General features: G+C 49.1%; 1 protein-coding gene across 3 annotated transcripts; it reads left to right on the top strand.

The window, feature by feature from the left end:
• Positions 1-1,825: 1,825 nt before the first annotated feature.
• Positions 1,826-21,128, top strand: cxxc5a (CXXC finger protein 5a). Of its 3 annotated transcripts, none has more exons than XM_076031479.1 (3): positions 1,826-2,211; positions 10,258-11,417; positions 19,798-21,128. In XM_076031479.1, exons 2-3 carry the CDS (start codon positions 10,569-10,571, stop codon positions 19,837-19,839), a joined length of 891 nt encoding a protein of 296 aa, XP_075887594.1. In that variant the 5' UTR covers positions 1,826-2,211; positions 10,258-10,568; the 3' UTR covers positions 19,840-21,128. The 3 variants fall into 3 exon arrangements, with proteins under 3 accessions (XP_075887594.1, XP_075887592.1, XP_075887593.1); XM_076031477.1 differs by having other exon boundaries at positions 19,795-21,128; XM_076031478.1 differs by having other exon boundaries at positions 1,826-2,215; positions 19,795-21,128.
• The last annotated feature ends 263 nt before the right edge of the window (positions 21,129-21,391 follow it).

Below are 21,391 nucleotides of genomic sequence, written 5' to 3'. Positions count from 1 at the left end.
TAACATTTATTTTGACACCGAAAATACACTCAGGAGATGGTTTCACACATACACATACATACACTCTCCAGTCCTTACAACTTTACCACGGTGTTATTGTTCACTTTATTTTTTTTATACTAGTTCAGTACAAAAATTCTTAAATCAGCCATGCCCATCATCTAAAAACAATATTTATTTTAAATTGAGTTACATCCACTGCGTCAGAAAATATAGCTACGCATACCTAGCTAATCTCAATACTACACAGTTGTTACCAAAACTGTGCACTTTCCCATATTTGCCAAAGAAATATGATATATTAAGGCAATTTGCAAAGCAATACTGTTGTGATACTTGAGCTGTAAGCCACCAGCTGACTCCATGTTCTGCTTGTATTTTGGGTTCTTTGCCTCTTAAGTTTCACTTCTGAGAGCAATTTGGTTGAATTAAGCTGTTGCTGTTTCGTGCTTGGTCTGGACTTAAGTTGTGCATTTATTCTGGTCCAATAATAAACAATTTTGTGACTTAAGTAATCCTTTCACCGTCTATATTGTTTTGATGCAAAACATTAATAACCAAATAATTTTACCCCTTCTGAAATGTTTTGTAAAAAACAAAAACATGGTCAATACAAAAAGTAAAACTATATGAGACTGGGAACACGGAGGGCATAACAAATGCCAAAGGACCTTCAGCCCGTCTTGCTGCGGTAACTCCACCCATGCAGAGCTGCTACCAAGTTGCAGTGGAAACACATCCATAGTGAGCCGAGCCGAGCCGAGCCGAGTAGCGCTAGTGGAAGCACGCCTTAAAAGCAGCTCTAGGTAACTTTTTGACCATAAAATTATGATTCCAAACTCAGTAAAGCGGTAGATAACCGATTAGTAGGATCAATGGTGCCGCCTCGGCAGCGAGAGAGAGGGGGGTTGTGCCAACTGTAACTGCACTGCATAACTTTCAAGTGCGACCCGCCACGCCGGACGAACCACTAAACGGCAACGTCACACGTTTATTTAGAGGCAGTCTTACGTACTACTATTACAAATACATAAGATTGTAAAATGACGGAATGGAACCCGATAACTAACCTCGATGAAAGATGAAGTAATAAAAGTGTTGAACGTTTGCTATGACGTTGTGGTCAATGTCTGTTTTGCATTTTATATTGGTGTTTTTCCTGAACACATACGAGCGCTCCAGCGAGGCCACTATTTGTATTTTCCCACATCAATAAACTCAAGCTGCAGCGTGTTTACTTCCTCACTTCTCCATTTCCACCCAAAGTTATCTGGAGCTGCTTTAATGCAGCTGGTGCTGCACTGATAGCTCTCTGTGACAGCACCTCCAGCCATTCCATCACTTCATTAAAAAAAAAAAAAAAAAAAGTTTCTCTTGTTGTGTGTTGGAGCACACAACAAGACACAATCTCTCTCTTAAAATAATAGTCCAATTATTACAGCTTTCAAATAAAGATATTTAGCCATGAATAAAAATTCTATGACATAATCACCGCTTGGCTGCAGCGTTACTAACAGCCTCTCAGGCAGCAGTCATCTTCCCGGTGCCCACACTCTGTCTGAAAAAAACAAAAAAAAAAACCCGAAAAAAAAAAATCACGTCCCTGTTTTAAAACCTTCATAACAACCATCACTCCCTCCCTCCCTCCCTCTTTCTCTCCCTCTCTCTCCCTCCCTCCTCCCTGTCCTCCCAAACCTCACGGCCTCTCGCGTTGCTGCCGTCGCCTCGGCTGTCGCGCTCGCCACGCTGCCGCGCCAAAAAGTCCACTTCGGTTTTTCCACGAAGCACCAAAAATCTATGAAATGTGTTTGCATGTTCCTCTCTGCGAGCGGGGATGTAGAGGTGGGATTGCGAGCGCCGAGAGAGAGAGCTGGGGGAACCCACGCGTTCAGCCTCAGAGAAAGTCCGCTTTTCCAAAATAACTGTCGGCGGATCTGGGCTCGTCACCTCCTCCTCTCCTCCTCTCCTCCTCCTCCTCTGTCACCGGCAGACACACAACTCTTGTAGGATTGTTCCTCTTGGAGAATAAGCTTTTCCCTATATTTCTTATTCAGTCTATTTTCTTTTTCTCCCCCCCCCCCTCCCGTCGTGGGCACCGTTCCGGCGCGCCAGTGTGGGAGCCGGAGCGCTCGGACTGGTGGAGCCCTTCCCTTCCCTTCCCTTCCCGTCCCTACGCTCGGCTGGGCTCGGATCGGCTCGGATCTGCTGTGGGTAGGTGCGAATGAAAAACGGCTTCACTGTTTGCAAAATATGCAGATGCATGGAAGGGGAGGGAGGAGGTGCGTGGTGATGGTGGTGGTGGTGTGTGGTGGTGGTGGTGGGGTGTCATACTTTGTTGAAGTCTGCTCAAAGTTGGGATGTCATCTCAGAATCAGGGTCAAGTTGGAGCTGGCGGAGCCGCCGGGGCTCGTCTCTCTCTCCCTCCCCGCCGGCAGAGGCAGAGGACCGCGGGCTGGCACCGCACACAGGCGACCGACCGGACAAAAGATTGTCATGTGCTTTATTGGGACTTGGATAAAACCAAAAAAACAGAGAGAAGTGAGACGAGACGGGATGGGAATGTTTTTTTTTGTTTTTCTTTTGTGCGCGCGCGTCTGCTGTCCGGATGTTGTGCGGTGGCGCTGGTGGTGCTGGCGGGGCTTCCAGCTCGTCCCCAGCCGACCGTCGGACGCACGGCTCGGGCTCGGGCTCGAGATTTCCAAACGGTTTATTGTGGATCAGCTGTTACTGATGCGCGCGGAACTTGCGCGGAGCCTTGCGCCCGGATCACGGTCCTTCCTTTTGACCGCCGCATTTGAATATTTTCTTAGTATTATTATTATTATTATTATTATTATTATTATTATTATTATTATTATTAATCAACGTCTCGAACGTCGGCAAACTTTTTTTTTTCTCCTCCCTTGTTTAAAATCTGACGTCAAAGCCGCAAACTTATGGAGCGCCACCTGCGCCTGCACGAGCCTCGGTCTTTGTTAAAGCGCCCCCCCCTCCTTCCATTCTCGCCACAAAGTTGCCAGGTGCACCGGCCCTCGTGCGTCCACTGCGCAGACCTTTCTAGATTTACCGTCAGTCTGCGCCCCCCTAGTCCCCCTCCCTCCCCAGCCCTCGTGCTTCGATCCGCCACCAGCACCGAGTGCTCCATATGTTTGTGGGGGGGATTCATTTGGAGTCGCAGCATGCGCGCCCGCGCTTGTTTATCTCGCGGAACTTTTGTGTGCGTGCGTGCAGCAGCCTAATTAGGACGTATGAGACGCAGCGGGTTTAGACAGACGCGCGGACACACAATGGATGAAGCCTCGAGTCCAATTACCGTCGCCGGCCGCGCGGTTTGACTTCCCCTTTCGCGGCGGCGCGCCCCGCTTTGCCTTGTGCGCACGTGTCCGTCCGTGTGCGCGCGCCGACAGGAGGTGGTGGGAGGACCGGGGAGAGCGCGCGCGCGCGCGCGTGTGTATGGAGAGACGAGGACAGAGTCCGCAGACAACGCGTCTGCACTGGCGGTGGGGGTCGTTGCGTGCGTGCGTGTGTGTGAGTCTGTGCGCGCGCGCTGCGTTGCGTCGTCGTCGCCGCCTCCTCTACTAATGCGTTAAGCCGCCGAGGTGTAGCGAGGCGATGGGTTCGTGACTGAGCGAACGCCTCGTAACACCGCTGAAGGAGAAGAGCTTCAGCTCCTGATTATTTGCAGCCACTTTCCCCCCTAAAGCTGGAGGCTCCTGCCCGGCACCTGCACCAACGGCAACTTTTAAATGCAAGAGTTTTAAAGGTGCCGTATTGTTGCCATTTAGAGACGTGTGTGTGTGTGTGTGTGTTTATTTCCCGCCAGACTGCAGTGGAGCGACCGACAAACATACTGACATGAATGAGACGAACCCAGACAGCGCTCCACAGCTCTACATAACAGCACATTATAGCCGTCTGTTTACAAAACAAGTTGCTAACCTCGGACCATGGTCTTTTGTGACATCACAAAGGGGTGGATTTCCTCAAGCGTTCACTTTCTGCAAGGTGGAGAAGCCAATGAATGAAAAATAACCGACTCTTCTCATTTCCTCGGAGTTCATTAACAGGTTCTAGGCACAGAGTATTGCTGGAAAACATGAAGTCAGTTTTGCACAATGTGGGACCTTTTAAGTGCGCATTAAAGAGGTTAATATTTAATATGTATCTACTGCGTGGTGTTAAAAAGCAAGGTTGCACTTTATTCGGCCAAGTAAAATGTAAATAATTGAGGGTTCAGCCGACAAAAGGACCAAACAGACAAAACACAATGAACAAATGTTGTGTTTGGCCACACGTGTCAACGTGTGGTAAATATTTTAGCATCCACTCTTGAAAAACATCCCAGATCCCCGGGGTATTTAGCTTTTTGTGACTGAATGGCTATTATGACAGAGCGACAATGCCAAAACAATGAGAGCACAGACTAGCCCTAAATGCTCGGCTCCATCCCTCCATCGCCTATTGATCAAACCACTCAGCGGCTGAACCAACCAACCGTTCATCCATCAGTCAGCTGTTACTGTGCTGCCCACTGACACTCATTTGAAAACACACATCTGCTGTTTTGCATCCCCGCTTAGCGACTGGCAGAAAATCAGGCCCTGGAGTGGAGGATTTTTTTTTCTTCCTCAAAAAGTACAAAAAAATGGCAAAACATTATTTATATATATTTAAATACATACATATATACCACCAGTCAAAATTTTTGGACACACTCTCTGAATTGACTATTGACATTACAATTTCTCAATGAAGGCATCAGTGAGGTGAACACACATGAATGAATGCACATGGAATTATGGAGAAAACAATAATAACACGTTTTATATTTCAATTCTTCAAAACAGCCACCTTTCATAAAAAGCATGTTTAGAGTTATTTAACATGTTTTTCTTCGTTGCACAATTACATATATCTCGCTCATATATTTCATGTCTTTGGAGAAAGTTGTAAAGATTAAAAAAAGAAAATGACATGAGAAGGTGCGTCCAAACTTTTGACTGGTAATGTATATATTTTATTTTCAAGGTAACAGTGAAAGTTTTGGAGCAGGACGGAACCGAGAGCCATGCGTGGATGTTGAATGAGCTTTTTATGCAAACACAAGCGTCGGGTTGCTGAAATGGTGCCGAGTCAAGTTTAGCAGAGTTATCAATTTCAGATCAGAGTGTTTGCCTTTGCTCATCGTGATTAATATGCAGCAAATGTCGCTAATGATTTGTACACTGAACTTTTGACTTATCTGGGAGCTGCTTGAGCTGTTTTGGCGCGAGGATTTTCATGTCATGACCCACTTTGCCTCGGCGGTTTAGGCCCCGCTCTGTGGCTGCAAGCAAGTGCCAGCAGCCAGCTGAAAAAGACACTTTGACGTGACCGTTTCCTGGCGAGGACTTCCTGGAGTCTGCCGTGGTAGCCTTTAAACCATTCTTGGCTGAGACGGACCATGTCATACTATAACCCCCCTCTCGCAGCCCACCCCTCCAGTTGGCAGCGTGGTGTGGAGGGTCAGTACATTCTGGGACTTCATTTAAACCGGCAACCTGCCCGTGGTGTACGCGTTACCCATCTTAGGTAAATGAGGGTCAGGAGTTTGAAGAGTGGATGAGTTGTTTCCAGACACAAGGCTCAGATACATTGAAAATGATTTTGATAATCTGCCCTTTTCTGACTATTTTACCGATACAGAGTAGCTACTTTTACAGTGTTGACGCACTCGTGCAACACACAGGCTGCAGTGCAAATACAAAATCTCAGATGATCGAGTATCAAACAGGGATGAAATTAATGTTAATCGGCATAATAATAGCTTGTTTGTCTGGATTAAAACATTGAAATCCATCATTTCATGTGAGCTGATGATGATTTTAAATAGGCAAATTATAAAGAGCAAATTGGTAATAAATGCTAACTGACCCAGCAGATGTTGGACTGAACTGAGGCTGTTAGCTGATTGAAAGACAAACGCCCAGCTGTCATTTATTGTTATTTCTGTCAAAAGCATTGTAATATCATGATCTCTAATTTTGTAGCTCCGCAAAATAGCACTTATCAACAGGTATTTCAAAAAAATACTCCTTAAAAGTACATTTGTAGTCACATTAAGAGTGTAATTGCCTGTTAATTAACCATTCAAGCTTATCTTAACGCAGCTGAAATTGTCCTATGGTAATACTATTTTCTATACAGTCACTAAACTTATACATGTATGTATATATACATGTATGTATATATACGTGTGTGTAGATATATGCACATATGTACAATAATTACATCTATCTATCTATCTATCTATATATCTATCTATATATCTATGTGTATTCATTGTGAAAGCTTTGATTGTGGTTTCGCAGCCGAGTTCATTGGTTGGCTTCACAAGCGGCTTCACATGTAGCTGTTGGACCAAATTGATCATGACCGCCATTTATTTCCAGGTCTTTATTTCAGTTACTAATCCTGAACCACATGCTGTGTGCAGATGGATTAACAAAAAAGAAACCTTGGAAATGGATAGCTTTAAAGAAATAAAATATATATATAAATAAAAAAAAATATGGATACCTGTTTTCATGCTGAGGCAGCTTTGGGAGCCATAAATGTGTCTTTCATAGGTTTTCCTATGTGGCCACTTGGCTTAATTATAGTGTTCTTGTGGGGATACTTCACAGAAAGCTGGAGTGGAAGGCCTGGATGCCAACCGCAGCATTAAGTCTAATGTCACAGTGAAAAGGACCAAGCCTGAGCAAACATGACACTGGTCTGTAAAGACAGACACCATAGCTCATGATGTGTGATTGGAATTGGAACAAAAGCAATAAAGTTATTTGTCTCTTCAAGCACACAAAAGTAAAGTGGATGGTTAAAAAGCAAAACAAAAACAAAAACTGAAACGGCCTATGTGTTTGTTATTGGCAGTTTTCCCTGCTCAGAGGATGTATGTTTACTCTGAGCTACCATGGTGCGCCCTCAAGTGCCTTAATGACTAAAGCGTTCCAGCTCAAAGCTCAAAGTCAAGCTGGTCAAACTTATAAAAGCCCTGCTCCCCAGAAAGTCATTTATCAAACATTTTAAAAGACGCAACCACATAGTGTGAGTGTACGTGAGTGTATGTACACGTGCACGTGCGCGTGCGTGCCTGCCTTATCCTTTTTCACAGTAGACGTTGCCGCGATTGACGCAGAGCAACGCAGCCGTGCGAATATAAAGGCGCCATCAAGTTCGGCACTTTGCAGCAGCGTCCAGCGGAAATCAGATTTTCTTCTTTATATAAACGGGAAAGACTTGATTCCTTCCCCCACTATTTATAACCAGTGGCGTCATTTGCTGGTCAGCTGCTGCAGACAGGCCTTAATGGCACTTCCTGGGTGAATTAACGTGTTCCACCTGATGTGGGATATTTTTGAAAGCGCGCCCCTGTGACTCACCAACTTTTGCGGATTTATGGCTGACTGGAGAGCACATTTATTTTCACCATTGATAACACGCCACTTCATTATTTACAGGGAATGCTCCTCCGCCTTTCAGCTCATTTACCGCGTTCAGGGCATTGATGAAGCCGTCGGATCAGAGCTGGATTTTTTCCCAAGCCATGAAAAATCAATGAATAATGCTGTTGTACAAGTGGTTACCCAGATTTCTACCTTTGATAGATGTGAAGCAGACAACCAGTCATTAGACCCCCCCCCCCCCACACACACACACACACCCACACACACACACACTCCACATCATATGATTAAGTACCACTTGGTTTAAGATCCGGTGTGGTCCTGAACCTTATATGCCGCACCGATCGCTCTGCTGATTTTCAGTGGCGTTTCAACCGGCAGCTGAGCAGAGATGCAGCTAGTTTGAGATGCTTTTGGGAAGCTGGACTCTGTGGCAGGAGAAACTGAAACTCCAGGGCTGCGGGGCTGCGGGGCTGCGGAGCTGGCTCTGGTTCGCTGGCGCCACATCCCCCTGAGCTGGTGAGAATGTGGGGGCTGTGCTCCTGCCTTTGAAGCTTTACCTCCCACTAATTCTGGCCTTCCAATTTCCACACACTGCACAGACACCCCCCCCCCCCCCCCTTCCAACCACCGCCGCCGCCGCCACCACCACGCCCCCCTCCACCCCCCTTCCCCTTTGTTTCCCTTATAAGGACCGGCCCGGCCATTTCCTCAGCTTTTCTGTGGGAGGTTTTGCCGGGCTTGTTTGCGAACGCGGACAGGTCAGGAGAATAGCCGCATAGTTCCTCCGTTCACAGATGAGCAGTCCCAGGAATCCTCCGCTCACGCATGCATGACCCCAGTTGACGGGCTACCTTTCCCCTTTTGCCTCAGCTATTACCCAGCTATACGTCTCAACAGGTTATGTCTTTTGAAAAAGAAGAGGTGTAGACAGTGGTGTCTGAACAACTTGCGTAGTGCATGACACATAGATTAAATGGAGGCAAATTCAACTTTGACTCACCTCTGACATCAGAGCTGGGTGTGAGAAAGGCTACTAGGAGACAGACATTCATTGTCCCTCATATTTTATTACCGTCTTATACGCCCGGATCAATGAGCCTGCAATTGTTAATCAATAAACGCAACATTTCTTGGATGGGAAAACTGCAGTCATGGTAATATAATTTATTTATGAATCGTTTACTTGGTAAAGGAAGCCTCAGGGAGGCTTTTCATTGTATGTGAAAGACGATATTATTAAAGATATAGACTAAAATAGATGTGATTTATGAAAACAGCAGTTATGGAGCACTGAGACAGACGCCCGTGCTAGCAGACTGCGCGCCTCCTTGTTGGGTATGTTGCAGGTGATCGGCTGAGAATGTGCGTGTGAATGAAAACAGGTGCAAACACGGGCTGAGGCCGTTGCATGTCAATGAGGGGCCTGGTGTACGTGTGTTACTCCAAAAGTCTGCGTGGAGCAGAGTGACCCAGAGTGTTGCATGAATTTCAACACCACGGAACCGCTGTTAGTTGGAGAGGTAAAAAAACAACTGCACATTAAGCAAAGAAATAAGAAGAGAAACAGGTGATGTGAAAGGCGAGGGGGCGGAACTAGAAAGGACACAATGAAGAAGAATCACATGGATCAAAGAATAAGATACAGTTCTGCCAAAATTAAATGAATTCAAAATCTTTACTTTACTGTCACCCTCGTGTCCGTGGAGGTGAACGTTCCTCACCGCTGTAGCCATTCTTGTGTTTCATGGAAGGAAAGAATTCCACCACTGGGAGTCTGTTGTGGACTCAAACATATAAAAAAAAAAACAACAACAGACAAACATACAACGACTCTGTACCGCTCCTGTGGCGTCGTCCAGAAGTAGCAGCAATCCAATTTGTCTTGAGACGACAACGTTAACACCAAGTTTTTAGCCAAAATTGGCCACCAGAGTCATGAACGTTGCCAAGAGCAACGTCTGGCACTGAGTGACTGTCTTCCTCCACGACTACATGGGAGACGCATGCATACAGGCAGCTGGCAAGGTGGCTGCAGTCGATATTTTGGCTAAAAACACTGTGTTAACATTTCAGTTCTGAAACAAATTGGACTGGCAAGTCTCCTGGACACTTGTATGACATCACACGAGCAGTATGCATTTTCTTTTTTTTGGTTCATTGCTGTCATTGTTCAACTGGAAGGAATTCTTTCCCTCTGTGAAACTCCAGAATGGTTACATGGATTAGAACACGTCACCAGAACCTCCCTCAACACTGGGGTGAGTAACACGTAGATGATAATTCTGTGTTGAGTGACTCATCCCTTTACTTTGTAATTAGTCCATTATGTGTTTCTCCTGAAATCGTTTTGCTTTGGTCGTTGTTTTGGTGTGAAATGTTTTGGCGGGGTTTTGGAGTGTTGGAGGTTCACATCATCAATTTTCCCATCATTATTCTTCATCTTCATCCGACTCCAGTGGAGCAGACCTCAGTGATTAATAAACTACAGAAACAACAGGAAAAAAAAAATCCACTGTAGCTGTCTAGACAACAGCATAGCCCTCTGTTTATGGCCTCCAGCAAAAACTCTGGGTTTTAGTCGTGGTCATTGTCCGACTGGAGACACACACCATTGTTTAAAAACGCAGACAAGATTGATTTTTGCGTAAGCTGGCTCCTTTTCAAAGTCACCTCTAAAATTCCCAAGTTGTTTGGTGGTTTGTCCACTCTTCTAACAAAATAATCAGTAAAAAAGAGGAGAAGAATCCCTTGGTTTCTCGGTGTTGGGTTGATCAGATATATAATTTGCCTCTCTTCTCTCCTGTGTTAGGTTTCCAGATGGCACACGGAAGGACGTGGATGAGGGCTCAGCTATAGAGCGGCCAGAAGGCACGGGCCCGTCTGTTGTCGACCGGCTGATTGGTCCGCTGAGGTGAGGCGCAACTCTCACCGGGGCGCAGAGACGGGCGGTGAAAAGCTCTTTGCTCCCCCTCCTCCACCTCCTCCTCCTCCTCCTCCACCTCCTCCTCGCTCGGCCCCCCCCTCCCCTGGCCCCTGCCTCCCCTCCGCCCTCGCCCCCCCCCGCCCCCGCCCCGCCCCCGCCCTCCCTCCCCCCAACCCCAGGCACGCACGCTCTGGAACATGTCTAGCGGGCGGCCGGAGGGGAGCCGGACAGAGGGCCAGGAGCGGAGCGGCAGCTGCAAGACGGCCTCCCCGGCGATCGAGCGCAGGAACCGCAGCGGCATCATCAGCGCGCCCCTCAACCGGAGCCTCAAGAACTCGCGCACGCTCTCCCAGTACACGGCGGTGACGTCGGCCGCCACCAATGGACACGCGAACGGCGGCGAGGCCAAGAGCCACGCGGCCAAACCGCAGCCACAGCAGCAGGTGCAGCAGGCGCAGCAGCAGCAGCAGCAGCCGCAGCAGCCCACCGTCTCCACGCTGGCGTCGTCCAAGTTGGACCGGACCTTAGAACAGGTTCTGGAGGGACAGAACGGCCTGCTGCACTTTGCCCAGGCAGCAGCACTGTTAAAGCGGGCCGGTATGGAGCACATGCTGCTGCCCGGCGGCATGGGAGTGGGAATCGGCGGCGGCGGCGGAGGCGGAGGAGGAGACGCGAGCTCGGGGGCGAGCGACTTGGAGGGTACGTCTGTCACGGACGCCGTCGGTGGTCCCGTCGACTTCCCATATGGAGTAGGGGGCGGATTCCCCTTCAACCCCGGGCTTTTCATCATGACGCCTGCCGGAGTGTTTCTGGCGGACAGCGCGCTGCACATGGCCGGCTTGGCCGAGTACCCGGCGCAGAGCGAGCTGGCCTCGGCCATCAACTCCGGGAAAAAGAAGCGAAAACGTTGTGGCATGTGCCCACCTTGCCGGCGGCGGATTAACTGCGAGCAATGCAGCAGCTGCCGGAACCGCAAGACGGGCCACCAGATCTGCAAGTTCCGCAAGTGCGAGGAGCTGAAGAAGAAACCCTCGGCTGCTCTGGAGGTAAGAGAGTGGCCCTGGTGGCGGCAGCGGGTTGGTGCATTCTATTCAAGAAAACAAAACAACAAAAACCCAACAACAGCAACAGCTACTACTTAAAGATCCAATGTGTAGGATTTGGTTTGATTTATGATTTTTATATTGGTAAAATCTTCACATACTGCCCATAAATACATTAATAAAAGTCTATACTGGCAGTACTTTAAAGGTCATTTGGTTTTCCTCCCCTTAGAACAGTTTTCATATTACAGTTAAAGTCCTGAAGGATGGGAAAATGATCCTCAACATTTGACCCATCATCCCCAGCAGCGGTGCTGCGCCAGGGAATCACTGCACCCAAAGTCCAACCCCCAACACTGAGTGCCAAGCAAGGAGGCAATGACACCATTTTTATAGTCTTTCATGACCTGGCAGGGGATTGAACCCACAACCTTCCAGCCTCCAGGTGGTCTTGCTCCTAGTTAGCTGCCATCTTTCGCCACCATTTTTTAAGGAATCCTGCCTGACAGTGAACTAAATACCAAACGAGCTGTCCTGTGGGCTTCCTTAAAAATTTCACACACTGGACCTTTAAATAAAGAATTACCCGCATAAGTTGAATAACCTGCATAAATTGAATAACCTGCGCCGGCATCACCAAGAGATCTAACCTGGACATTGGCAAGGCCTTTCCATGGTCACACCTGAGTGTTGTTCGCCTTTAAGGCTCCTGGCGCTGGCGGTGGCGGTGGCGGGTTTGGTCGGGCCGGTGGCATCTGATCCGGGCAGTGACAGGTGGCGAGGCGAGCGGCGGGCTCGTGCAGGGCGAGCGAGCACCGCGGGGTCCCTTTAATCTCTTCTCCAGAAGTCTGCAGAAAAAAAAAAGAAAACAGCGTCGTCTCTCAAACGGAGAGCTCGTTCGAGCGGCTGAACTGCACCCCCCACCCTCCCCACCACATGATCAGCGGCGGCACACGTCCTTGCTGCACTTGCTGACGCATATGTTGCTAAAGTGCTTTTTCGAAGGCGCGCAGGCAGGCAGAGAGTTGAACGCATCTTGGAATATGTGCACAGTCTGTGTTTGTCTCCAAGTGTACATGCACGGGTATTATCATGTGTGCGCGCTTATAGCGGGGGTCCATCTGGCTGCAGAGCCGTCATCTGGAGCACCAGGTGTCGGCGTGGCACGTGCACCCCCCACCCCCTCCTACCCCGTCCAACTCCCTCCAACCCCCCCCCACGCTCTTGTCGCCTCCGCCGCCGCTGCACTTCTCTGCCGTGACGCTCCTGCTCATCTCAATGGTGCCGACGTCCCGTCACTCACCTCCATCACACCCGGTGGCCCAACTCGCCCCGGCCGCGGTGGGTGGGACCAACCAGTCGCCAAAATCAATTCTGTTCTCCCTCGAAAGAAAATAATTTTCTGTTCGGCGGCCGATCGTGTCACTCCGGCCTTATGTAATAAATTGATGAATGTATTATAACACGCACAGGCCTGCCTGAGCAGGGGGGCCACCCAGAGTTGATGTGAGGCTGAATCTGAGAGTGTGCTGACAGGCGGCCAGGCGGCCGTTTCTTCCACCAGTAAGCAGAAATGATGAAAGAAGAGGCTTTTAGCGCGAGATCATCTTATAATGAGCTAAATTAAACGTCGCTTCCAGTGAAGCGACGCGTGAAACGTTCTGGAACGGATCCTCGCGTTTTGGAAAGAGGACGCGCGGTTCACGAAATAAATAAATAAATGACTGAAACCCGGATCCTTGTCTCTGTGACATTCAAGGAAGGCTGGTCAGGTGTTCTGTTGCCGCGTTGATGAGCCACGGCTGGTGGGAGCTTCCACGCCAGACATGCGTCACCTAATCCAGTCTGATGGCAGTGTGGCCTCCATGTTTCACTTTCTTTCGTTTGTGTTATCAAGTGTATACAATCTGCGTCGTGGCCTTTGTGACTGTTGCAAATACAACAATAATAACAATAACAATAATAACTGACGAGTCTCCCCCGTTGTTTGCTGCTGTCGTTTAGTCGGCCTGTAAATTAATGAGCGGCTTCGTTTTACTCTTTTTTTTTTTGTTGTTGTTGGTGATTCACCAAAATGGTGAAATGTGTCATGGTGCGATGTAGGTGGTGCGACTCAACGTCTGGAGCTGAGGGGAATTTCAGTTTGGTTTGTGATTTTTTCAATGTTTTGGTGGCACGTTGCCTAATGCCGCTTGTTCACACTGCGGATGCCAAACCCAAAGGGGGCTTGAATATTCATCAGTGTCCATGTTGGTAGAAAAGTCGTCGTGTTGCCGCTGACGTCGCACTCTGATGACGATGATGCAAATGAATTCGGGGGCAACGGCAGACCAGCCATGCTTCCATGAATCCGTTCAGCTCTTAACAACGTCCTGAGAGAATTTCCCGCCTTTTTTTCCGCCTTTGCTTCACACTCATAATAAAAACAACAAATTTAGGCCATAAAGTGTTTTAGTAATACATTTTTTTTCTTTCAGAACAGGGACTATTTTTTTTTTTTTTTTTAATTATGAACACATTATAATATCTAGACTGTAATTGGGCCGTTAACTTTACCAATGTTTTGTAACAACAATCTCTCTCTCTATTTAATATGAGTTGCTCTTTAATAAGAAATGTTTTTTTTTTGCCCTTTCAAAAAGACAGTTCTAAAAACCAGCCCTTTGTGACATCACTAAGGGTCCTGGCTTCTCTCACAGGCTGTGACACTCTTAGCCCGGTGTTGGTTTCCGCCCTCTGCGACTGCTTTGCCGTCACCTTGTTTTTGTCCCCTTCCAAACAAGTGCAAGGGTCGAACAAAGCATCAAGATTAAGTTAGAAGATTTATTTTTTTTCAGACTTAAACGCTAATTCAATATTCTGCCGCCTGTTAGCCGTCTGGTTCACGCTGGCGTCCTACGCCCGCCGCGCAGCTCTGACAGTGGAGCAACATTTCAATATTTACTGCTTTTTATTTGTCCTCCAGCGCTCTTACTTTCCACATTAGCAGCCTCCGACTCGTCTCGAGTGGCGCTGTTATTAAGTCAACACTTCTTGCTCGGCGTGTGATTAGATCAGAGAGTACAGGCCGGGCCGCGCTGTCGGCGGATGTGACGTCATCAGCAGCACGAGGTGAATGTCAGAGGAGGAGATTCACACGGGGTCGCGCTGCTCCGGGATCAGCTGAGGAGGAGCAGAGAGTTTTCACGCTGAAGAAGAAAATAAATGGCCGCTGAGTCGATGATCTGCAGTGTGTGTGTGTGTGTGTGTGTGTGTGTGTGTGTATGTGTGTGTGTGTGTGTGTGTGTTGCTGCTTTGCCGTGTTGTCTGGACTTTCTCGGCCAGAGAGAGACGTTCCTGCCTCCCCTCGGAGGCCTTCATGCATATTCATGCTGACTCGGGCAGCACCTGTGCCAGAGGAGGAGACGGTCCGGCGCTGCGCCGCAGTGAGGCTCAGCTGCAGCTCCGCCGCCGTGTCACATCCCCGACCAATCAAAGGCAGAGCGCCGCGTCGGCGTCCGTGCAGCCTCGGCAGGGGCCGGCCGACGCTCCTCACGTGTGTCTCGGGGTCGGGCCTGTCACATGGTCTTAGCGCGGCGGCTCGCACGCACGCACGCAGGCAGGCCGACGCTGACTTTGTTGCGCCGGCGTGTGTGCGGCCGCTGACCCCGATGCCCGCACGCTTCACACACACACACACACACTCACACACACACAGAGCGACGCACGCTCGCCGCTCCCCTTTTGCACAAGTGCCATCCGGCAGCCGTGCTGCTTATTTTAAGGGTGTTGACGGGCTCCACTGGAAGCGCGTTTCAGCGGCGGCGGCGGCTCAAAGGGGAGCGTAAAATTGGCAAGTGAGGGGGAGTGAGCATGCGGAGGCCTCCGCCGCCTCGCGGCTCGCCGGCCCAAGACGTCTGGATTTATTCTGGGAGCGCCGCCGCATCGGAAAAGCGGGAAGAGGCGGCGGGTTTTTGCCTTTTCTGCTCGGCGGCTGAATCCCCTCCGGCGGCACCGGGTTCCGGGGGAAAGGGGGGCGGGGAGTAGGGGTGGAGGGGGGAGGTGGTAGGGGGGAGGTGGGGGTGTTGAGGAAGTTGAAGATCGCCATCTTTTTTTTTTTTCTTTGGCGCACTTGAATGTGACTCCGAGTCGGGGATGTTCTCCACCTGTGGGCCGGGCTGGAAATAGACGAGCCCAGAGCCTTTGTCTACTTTTAGCATTAATGTGCTCCGTGATGAGAGTCGAGACCCGGCGTCTTCATCATCCTGCGCAACCACGTGACGTGCGGCTCGATACGGAAGCGGCCTTCTCCCCCCTGGGGTTTTTTTTTTTCTCTTCTTCTTTTCTTTTTCCACTGGCCCTCCCTCCTTCTCTCCCTCCCTCCTTCTCCCCCTCCCTCCTCCACTCCCTCCCGCCTGCCTCTCAGACACCGTACACCAGACAGGCAGGAAAGAGGAGGCTCATGCAAAGTGACAGGCATGCACACGGACACCGAGACACATGTGGGTGTGGGCAAGTTGCTGGGGAGACGGAGGGACAAGTTGGAGCGGACAGAGTGGGGGGTGGAGGGGTGGGGGTGGGGTTGGGGGAGGGGGGTGCAGATGGAGGGAAGGCGGTCAGGGCAGCTGAGGTGTCGCACCAACACACTGACATCTGGATGAAGCAAACAGCCCCTTTAATCAGAGGGAGACGGAGGTCGTGTCCCAGTCACACTCATAAGCAGGTTATAACACGGCCAGATCCACCACCTCAGCAGGTGGTGGCTCTACTCTCTTTTCAATACATACGCTTGCACTTTCTCACAAAATGTCAATCAACGGAAATTATTTCCTGCAGTGTTGTTTTTAATAACAACACAACAACATTTAGGCAATGGGAAATGTGTTTGTTTTGCTGAAGAGGAGCAGATAAGCCAGAAGTTCCATATTCAGTTTTAGACGCGCTTGTTTACATTTGGAAATATGGGGAAATGTCTGTTTCTGTCCCTACGGCTGGCGGTAACACCTGCAGAATGGCATGAAGCATGAGTTTGCTTCAACTCCTTTAAAACATATTCATTTAAATCTAAACTCCCCCAATCTGATTTCAAAATCTATTCCCTCTTTCATCTTGACCAAGCCAGTCAAGTTTCTGCCATGATCCGCTCCCTTATCATAGTCTGGGGTGAACTTGTGGCTCATTATTTTCTCTATTCTTGAGTCTCTTACTGCAAACACAAGGCATCGCTGCAGCCAGCAACTTTGGTTTTTGGAGAGTCACGCTGAAGGAAGCGCTCCAGCCGCAACCAAGCAGTCGGCGTGCGCCAGCGGGAGGTCACGACTGCTTGAAGCGTTGCTGCTCTTTGTGAACGGCAGACAGAAATTCATCCCACGTGCGCGGCGCGGAGACCGGAGGTGTGAGAGAGGAAATCTCACAGCGTAATAGATCAGCGGTGGATCGCAGGGTTTCTAAAAACAGAAGCTGGATGGCTCGGTGTCAGAGATGCCGTGATAAGAACCTTGGGCCTGATGAAAAAAGGCAAAGAAAAAAAAGAATGGCGCAGTTGACTTTCATTGCACAACAGTTGAACGAAAGAAAAAAGAGAGCGGCAGGTTTCCACAGTTGCAGCCCTTCACTTATCTTTCTATCAATCATGTGAAGGTTCAGCACAAAGTGTTTGCTCACTTTGGTTGCCGGTTGAGACGACTATCCCCCACCCCCCCGAAATGTGCGTCCCTGCTCCTGTCACTGCAGTATTGTTTACCTTTGCTTCCTTTCTCCCTTCCTCACACGGGGCGATGGACAAAACGCTCCCCAGACTTTTTCCTTTTGGCCTTTTATCTGCGCGCACGTCGGCCAGCAAACGCAGCAGCGCTCAGACCGTGAGCCGCGGCGCGATTGTGTTGACAAAAAAAATAAAAAAGCCACTTCCTCCCCAGAAAAGCTGTTGTCCTCCGCTGGACGTCACTATGACAACGTTGACTTTGCCGGTGCGCCGCCTTTTACAGCGGCGGCGGCGGCGGCGGCGGCCTGGGCAGCTGCCACTGCTGCTGCTGCTGCTGCTGCTAAACTGCGGTCGATTCAGGTCATTCCTGGAGCGGCTGAACTTGGGGAAAAATAAATATATAACAAATAAATAAATAAATGCAGGACGCGTCCTGCCTCGTCTCAGGGGCTGCTCACATCATCCCTGCTGGCAGAGACAAATTTGCTGGCTTTCCTTGACAATACAAAAAAAAAGAAAAAAACCTCTCCATCGATTTTAGCAATCGGCCACTTCACACCCCCAGATCCCTCTGAACCTGTGCAATCAGGACCCGCTTTTTGTTTTTGTTTGGGTTTTTTTTTTCTCTGTTCGCGAACCGCCGCCATCTTTTTTTTTGTTCCTTTCTTCCTCTTTTCCTCCCTCCCCATCGATTAGTCCTGTTTGATAATCACGGGCAGCTGCCTTCCGCGCTGGAGCCGGGGGATCTGTGGCCGCTTTCTCACGCACACACGCACGCACGCACGCACGCACCGCCCGCCCGCCCGCCGCGGCGCCGAGCCGGCGTGGTCCCCGCGAGGCCCCTCCCAGGTCCTCTGACATCTGTGGCGGCGCCAGATGTTGCTGCCCTCCGACTGTCTTCTTTACAGCTGAGCGCCGCTGCGGAAAGGTCACCGCCGAGATGGATGACACGCTAATGATATTTAACGCGCCGTCCATGAAAAATGTCGGCAATCTGTTTGCTGTTAACCTTCAAATTTCAGTTTATTTATTAATGTTCGTCGGCGTCAAAAATTCACCCTAAATTGAATCTAAATATGCAACGTGTGCTCCGGTACAATTAAACAAAGCTACGCGGCTCCTGGGAGTGTAAAAATAACAGTGAAGGTAAAGCATGATATACTTCTATGTATCTTAGCAGAGATGTGTTGTGTCTTTGAGAAGACCTGAAGTCGAGGGTTCGATGTGAACCCGTGCTACATTTGAATGAGATCATTTTTAAATCGTTTGCTGTAATTTCTTTTCATTTTTTTAAATGTATTTATTTATTTTTTTTAGAGGCGTCTGTTTTAACGTACTGCCGCCGCCGCCGCCGCCGTGTGTGGAGGTGTGCGACCGCGCTTGAATACATATCGGCGAGCGTGTGTGGGTGCATAAATGTTGCCGAGCTCCTCCTCGCCTGGCTCCGGGCAGATCTGGCTTAAAGGAGGAATCCGTGCCGCCGAATCGGGTTGCACTTTGCGGGACGCCAAGCGTGGAGCGGCTCAGGGGAGCGAGACGGCTCTCTATCTCCTGACTGGCAGGCCCGCTGCCGAGCCCTGCAGCTGCATGCGTGTGCGCCGCTCCCGCTCGGCGCAATCAGACACACTGATAACGGCGGCGAGAGAGCGGGGTGAAGGAGAGGAAAGCGGAATAATCACCGGGCGATGGTGTGGGAGAGCGGTGCGTGTGTGAGGCGGCTAAATAATAAATGTGGCATATTGGGTTTTGTGTGTGAAGCCACGACTGAAGCTCGCTCCTGTGGCGAGGTGGGGATTTCACACGCACGGGCACGCGCGCACGCACGCACGCACGCACGCACGCACGTTGCTCCAGGAATAAAGAGCTCGAAAACACGTTTATCTCTTTAATCTGTTAGTTGCGTTGGATTGAAATCCAAAACATTGGCGGTGTCGACGGAAGGAGGAGGAACTTCATCCGCCTTGACTCCGGCGACGGCCCCTCCACCATTGAACTGTTTGCGGCTTCACCACCCAAACCCCAAATTTTTCGATTCGGAACTCTCACTCGCGCCTCCAGCTTAGAAAAGAAAAGATTCTCGTTTAGCAGAAATCAGCTTCCTTGCAGTGCTGACGGCACCAGGAAGCACCCCCCCACCCAACCCCCCGCCCGCAAAGAAAACAAAAACAGGAAGTGACTGCGGGCCTCGCCGCTGCTGAAGAGATCAGCAAAGATGCTGCACTTTTACCCCAAAAAACAGGAGAACAAAGAGCGGCTCTGAAGGCTGCTGCTAGTGGGCTGCCGGTTTGGACCTGAAACTCCGGCTCGCGGCTCAACTGGCAGTCGGACGAGCGGTTGGTTCGCTCCAACGTAACAGACAGAAGGTTGATCCAATCAACCGCCAAGTTTCGCTTTCTGTTGGCTCCGTACCAGATGGATACTTGAGATGGATCCAGAGGATTTAGGAAACGTTCCATCTGGCGCGGAGGCTGAATTAGGAACTGTGTTCATTATCATTTAGTGCAGTCATAACAATGGAGGATGTCGGAGCGCTTGGAAGTCGTAAATAAACCGAAGGAGACATTTTTAGTTTGGCGGAATCGTGTTTGCAAAGTGGATTATTTTTAAATGTGCCATTAACAACCCCCCCCCCCCCCTCTTTTCTCTCCTCCCCCCCCACCCCCTCCCCTCCCCTTCCTCTTCTTCTGTTTCTCCAAGAAGGTGATGCTTCCTACAGGAGCGGCGTTCCGGTGGTTCCAGTAGGACTCCTTAGGACTCCTGCTCCTCCTGCTCCTCCTCCTGCTCCTCCTCCTGCTCCTCTGAACCCAGCTACTACTCCCCCCCCTACCCAAAGCTCTGCCATCAAGTGCAATGCCAACTCCTGGATTGTCTCCGGAAAACAGACTCTGGCTAATAAACAACCAAGCAACAAATAAAAATTATAGCGGGGAAAAAAAAAGGACTAAAACAAAAAAAAAAAGGACATTAAAAGAAAAAAAAATTAATCGGGTAATGGATGCACCTACTTATTCCTTGAACCAAAAATGAAGCATAAAGAAAAACATCTATGGCAATGTTCATTCCCTTTTGTATGTTTCCATTTTTGGTACCTTTTGTCCTTTTTCCAGCAGCTTTTTTTTTCTTTTTTTTTTGGTTTCGTTTTCCTTCTGTCGCTCAAACGTGGAACTGTTCATTGCCAGAAAACAGGATGACGGGCCGAGTGTGGACAATCAACTAATTTCTGTGTTTGGTGTTAATGTTGTTCATGTGTGGAAAGCAACAGTACTTGTGTAGAGAATGTAAATTTACAGCTATATTTCAAGACTAGTGGCTAACGGCAAGCATTATTGTAACTTTTCACCGTTCAGTTCCTTAAAGGCCTCGTCTGATTTTTTGAGATTCATTTTCCAGCCGGGCGGCGGGGGTTTGGGGGTGGTGGGGGAGGGCTGAGGGTGGTGAGGGTGAGGGTGGGGGTGTGTCGGGGGGGTCGGGGGTCGGGTGGGGGTGTCGGAAGGACAACGGAAATGTTTCAATGTGTTGACGTTGTGGGGTTTCTCCCTCTCTCTCTCTCTCTCTCTCTCTCTCTCGGGGGGAGGTGGTGGTTGTGTAATGGGGCAGATGTGCAGCAGAGACTCCACAGCAGGTTGAAAGGTGCTGCTCCGTCACTACTGCCCCCCCCCCCCCCACCCCTGCCTTTCCAAAACTTTTTTTTCCCCCTGAGTGAAACTGGCAGCCTTATGTTACTGTGGCCACACTGAGCATGTGCCAACGCTGCTCAGGGCAAACTAGCATCAAGACGCAGCACTTGCTCTGAGTCGACCCTACTGAACGCACTGAGACAAGATTACATTATGTTTAGTTTTTTGTTTTTTTTTATTTGTCTGTTGTTTATTTGTTATATTTTCATGATTTTTTTTTTTTGTTTGTTTTTGTTTTGTTATGTTGCTGGGTAGCTACAGCTTTTAAATAATAACCAATCTTTGTATTTGTTTAGGAAAAATTGGACTGGTTTTGTGAATAAAAAGGAATGCATGTATTTGTGTCGAAATTTACAGCTACCACGTTTTTTGTCGACTCGTCTGTTTGCATGTTTTTTTTTGAGGGGGCAAAAAGAAAAAGAGCTTTTTCTAAAAAAAAAATTAATAAAAAAAATAAATGTAAAAATGTATAATACTGGCAACTCTCTATGACAGCTGGGATAGACTCCAGCAGACCCCCGTGACCCTGAGCTCGGGGGGGTAAGCGGCTATGGAAGATGAATGAATGAAAATGTATAATTTGCTAAAAAAAACTTAAAAAAAAAAAAAAAAGCAGC

Source organism: Nelusetta ayraudi, unplaced genomic scaffold, assembly GCF_046127955.1.
Source record: "Nelusetta ayraudi isolate G7.1 ecotype Tasmania unplaced genomic scaffold, CSIRO-AGI_Nayr_v1 ptg000033l, whole genome shotgun sequence".
Taxonomy (NCBI): domain Eukaryota; kingdom Metazoa; phylum Chordata; class Actinopteri; order Tetraodontiformes; family Monacanthidae; genus Nelusetta; species Nelusetta ayraudi.
The sequence above is the reverse complement of the archived record's forward strand: the minus strand, read 5'-3'. Positions and strand labels throughout refer to the sequence as shown.

What these genes read in the sequence shown, in the direction of transcription:
- cxxc5a (XM_076031477.1), top strand. Translation starts at nt 10,569, where the DNA reads ATGTCTAGCGGGCGGCCGGAGGGGAGCCGGACAGAGGGCCAGGAGCGG. An exon ending in AACCCTCGGCTGCTCTGGAG is followed by an intron (nt 11,418 to 19,794) that starts GTAAGAGAGTGG and finishes TGTTTCTCCAAG; the next exon opens with AAGGTGATGCTTCCTACAGG.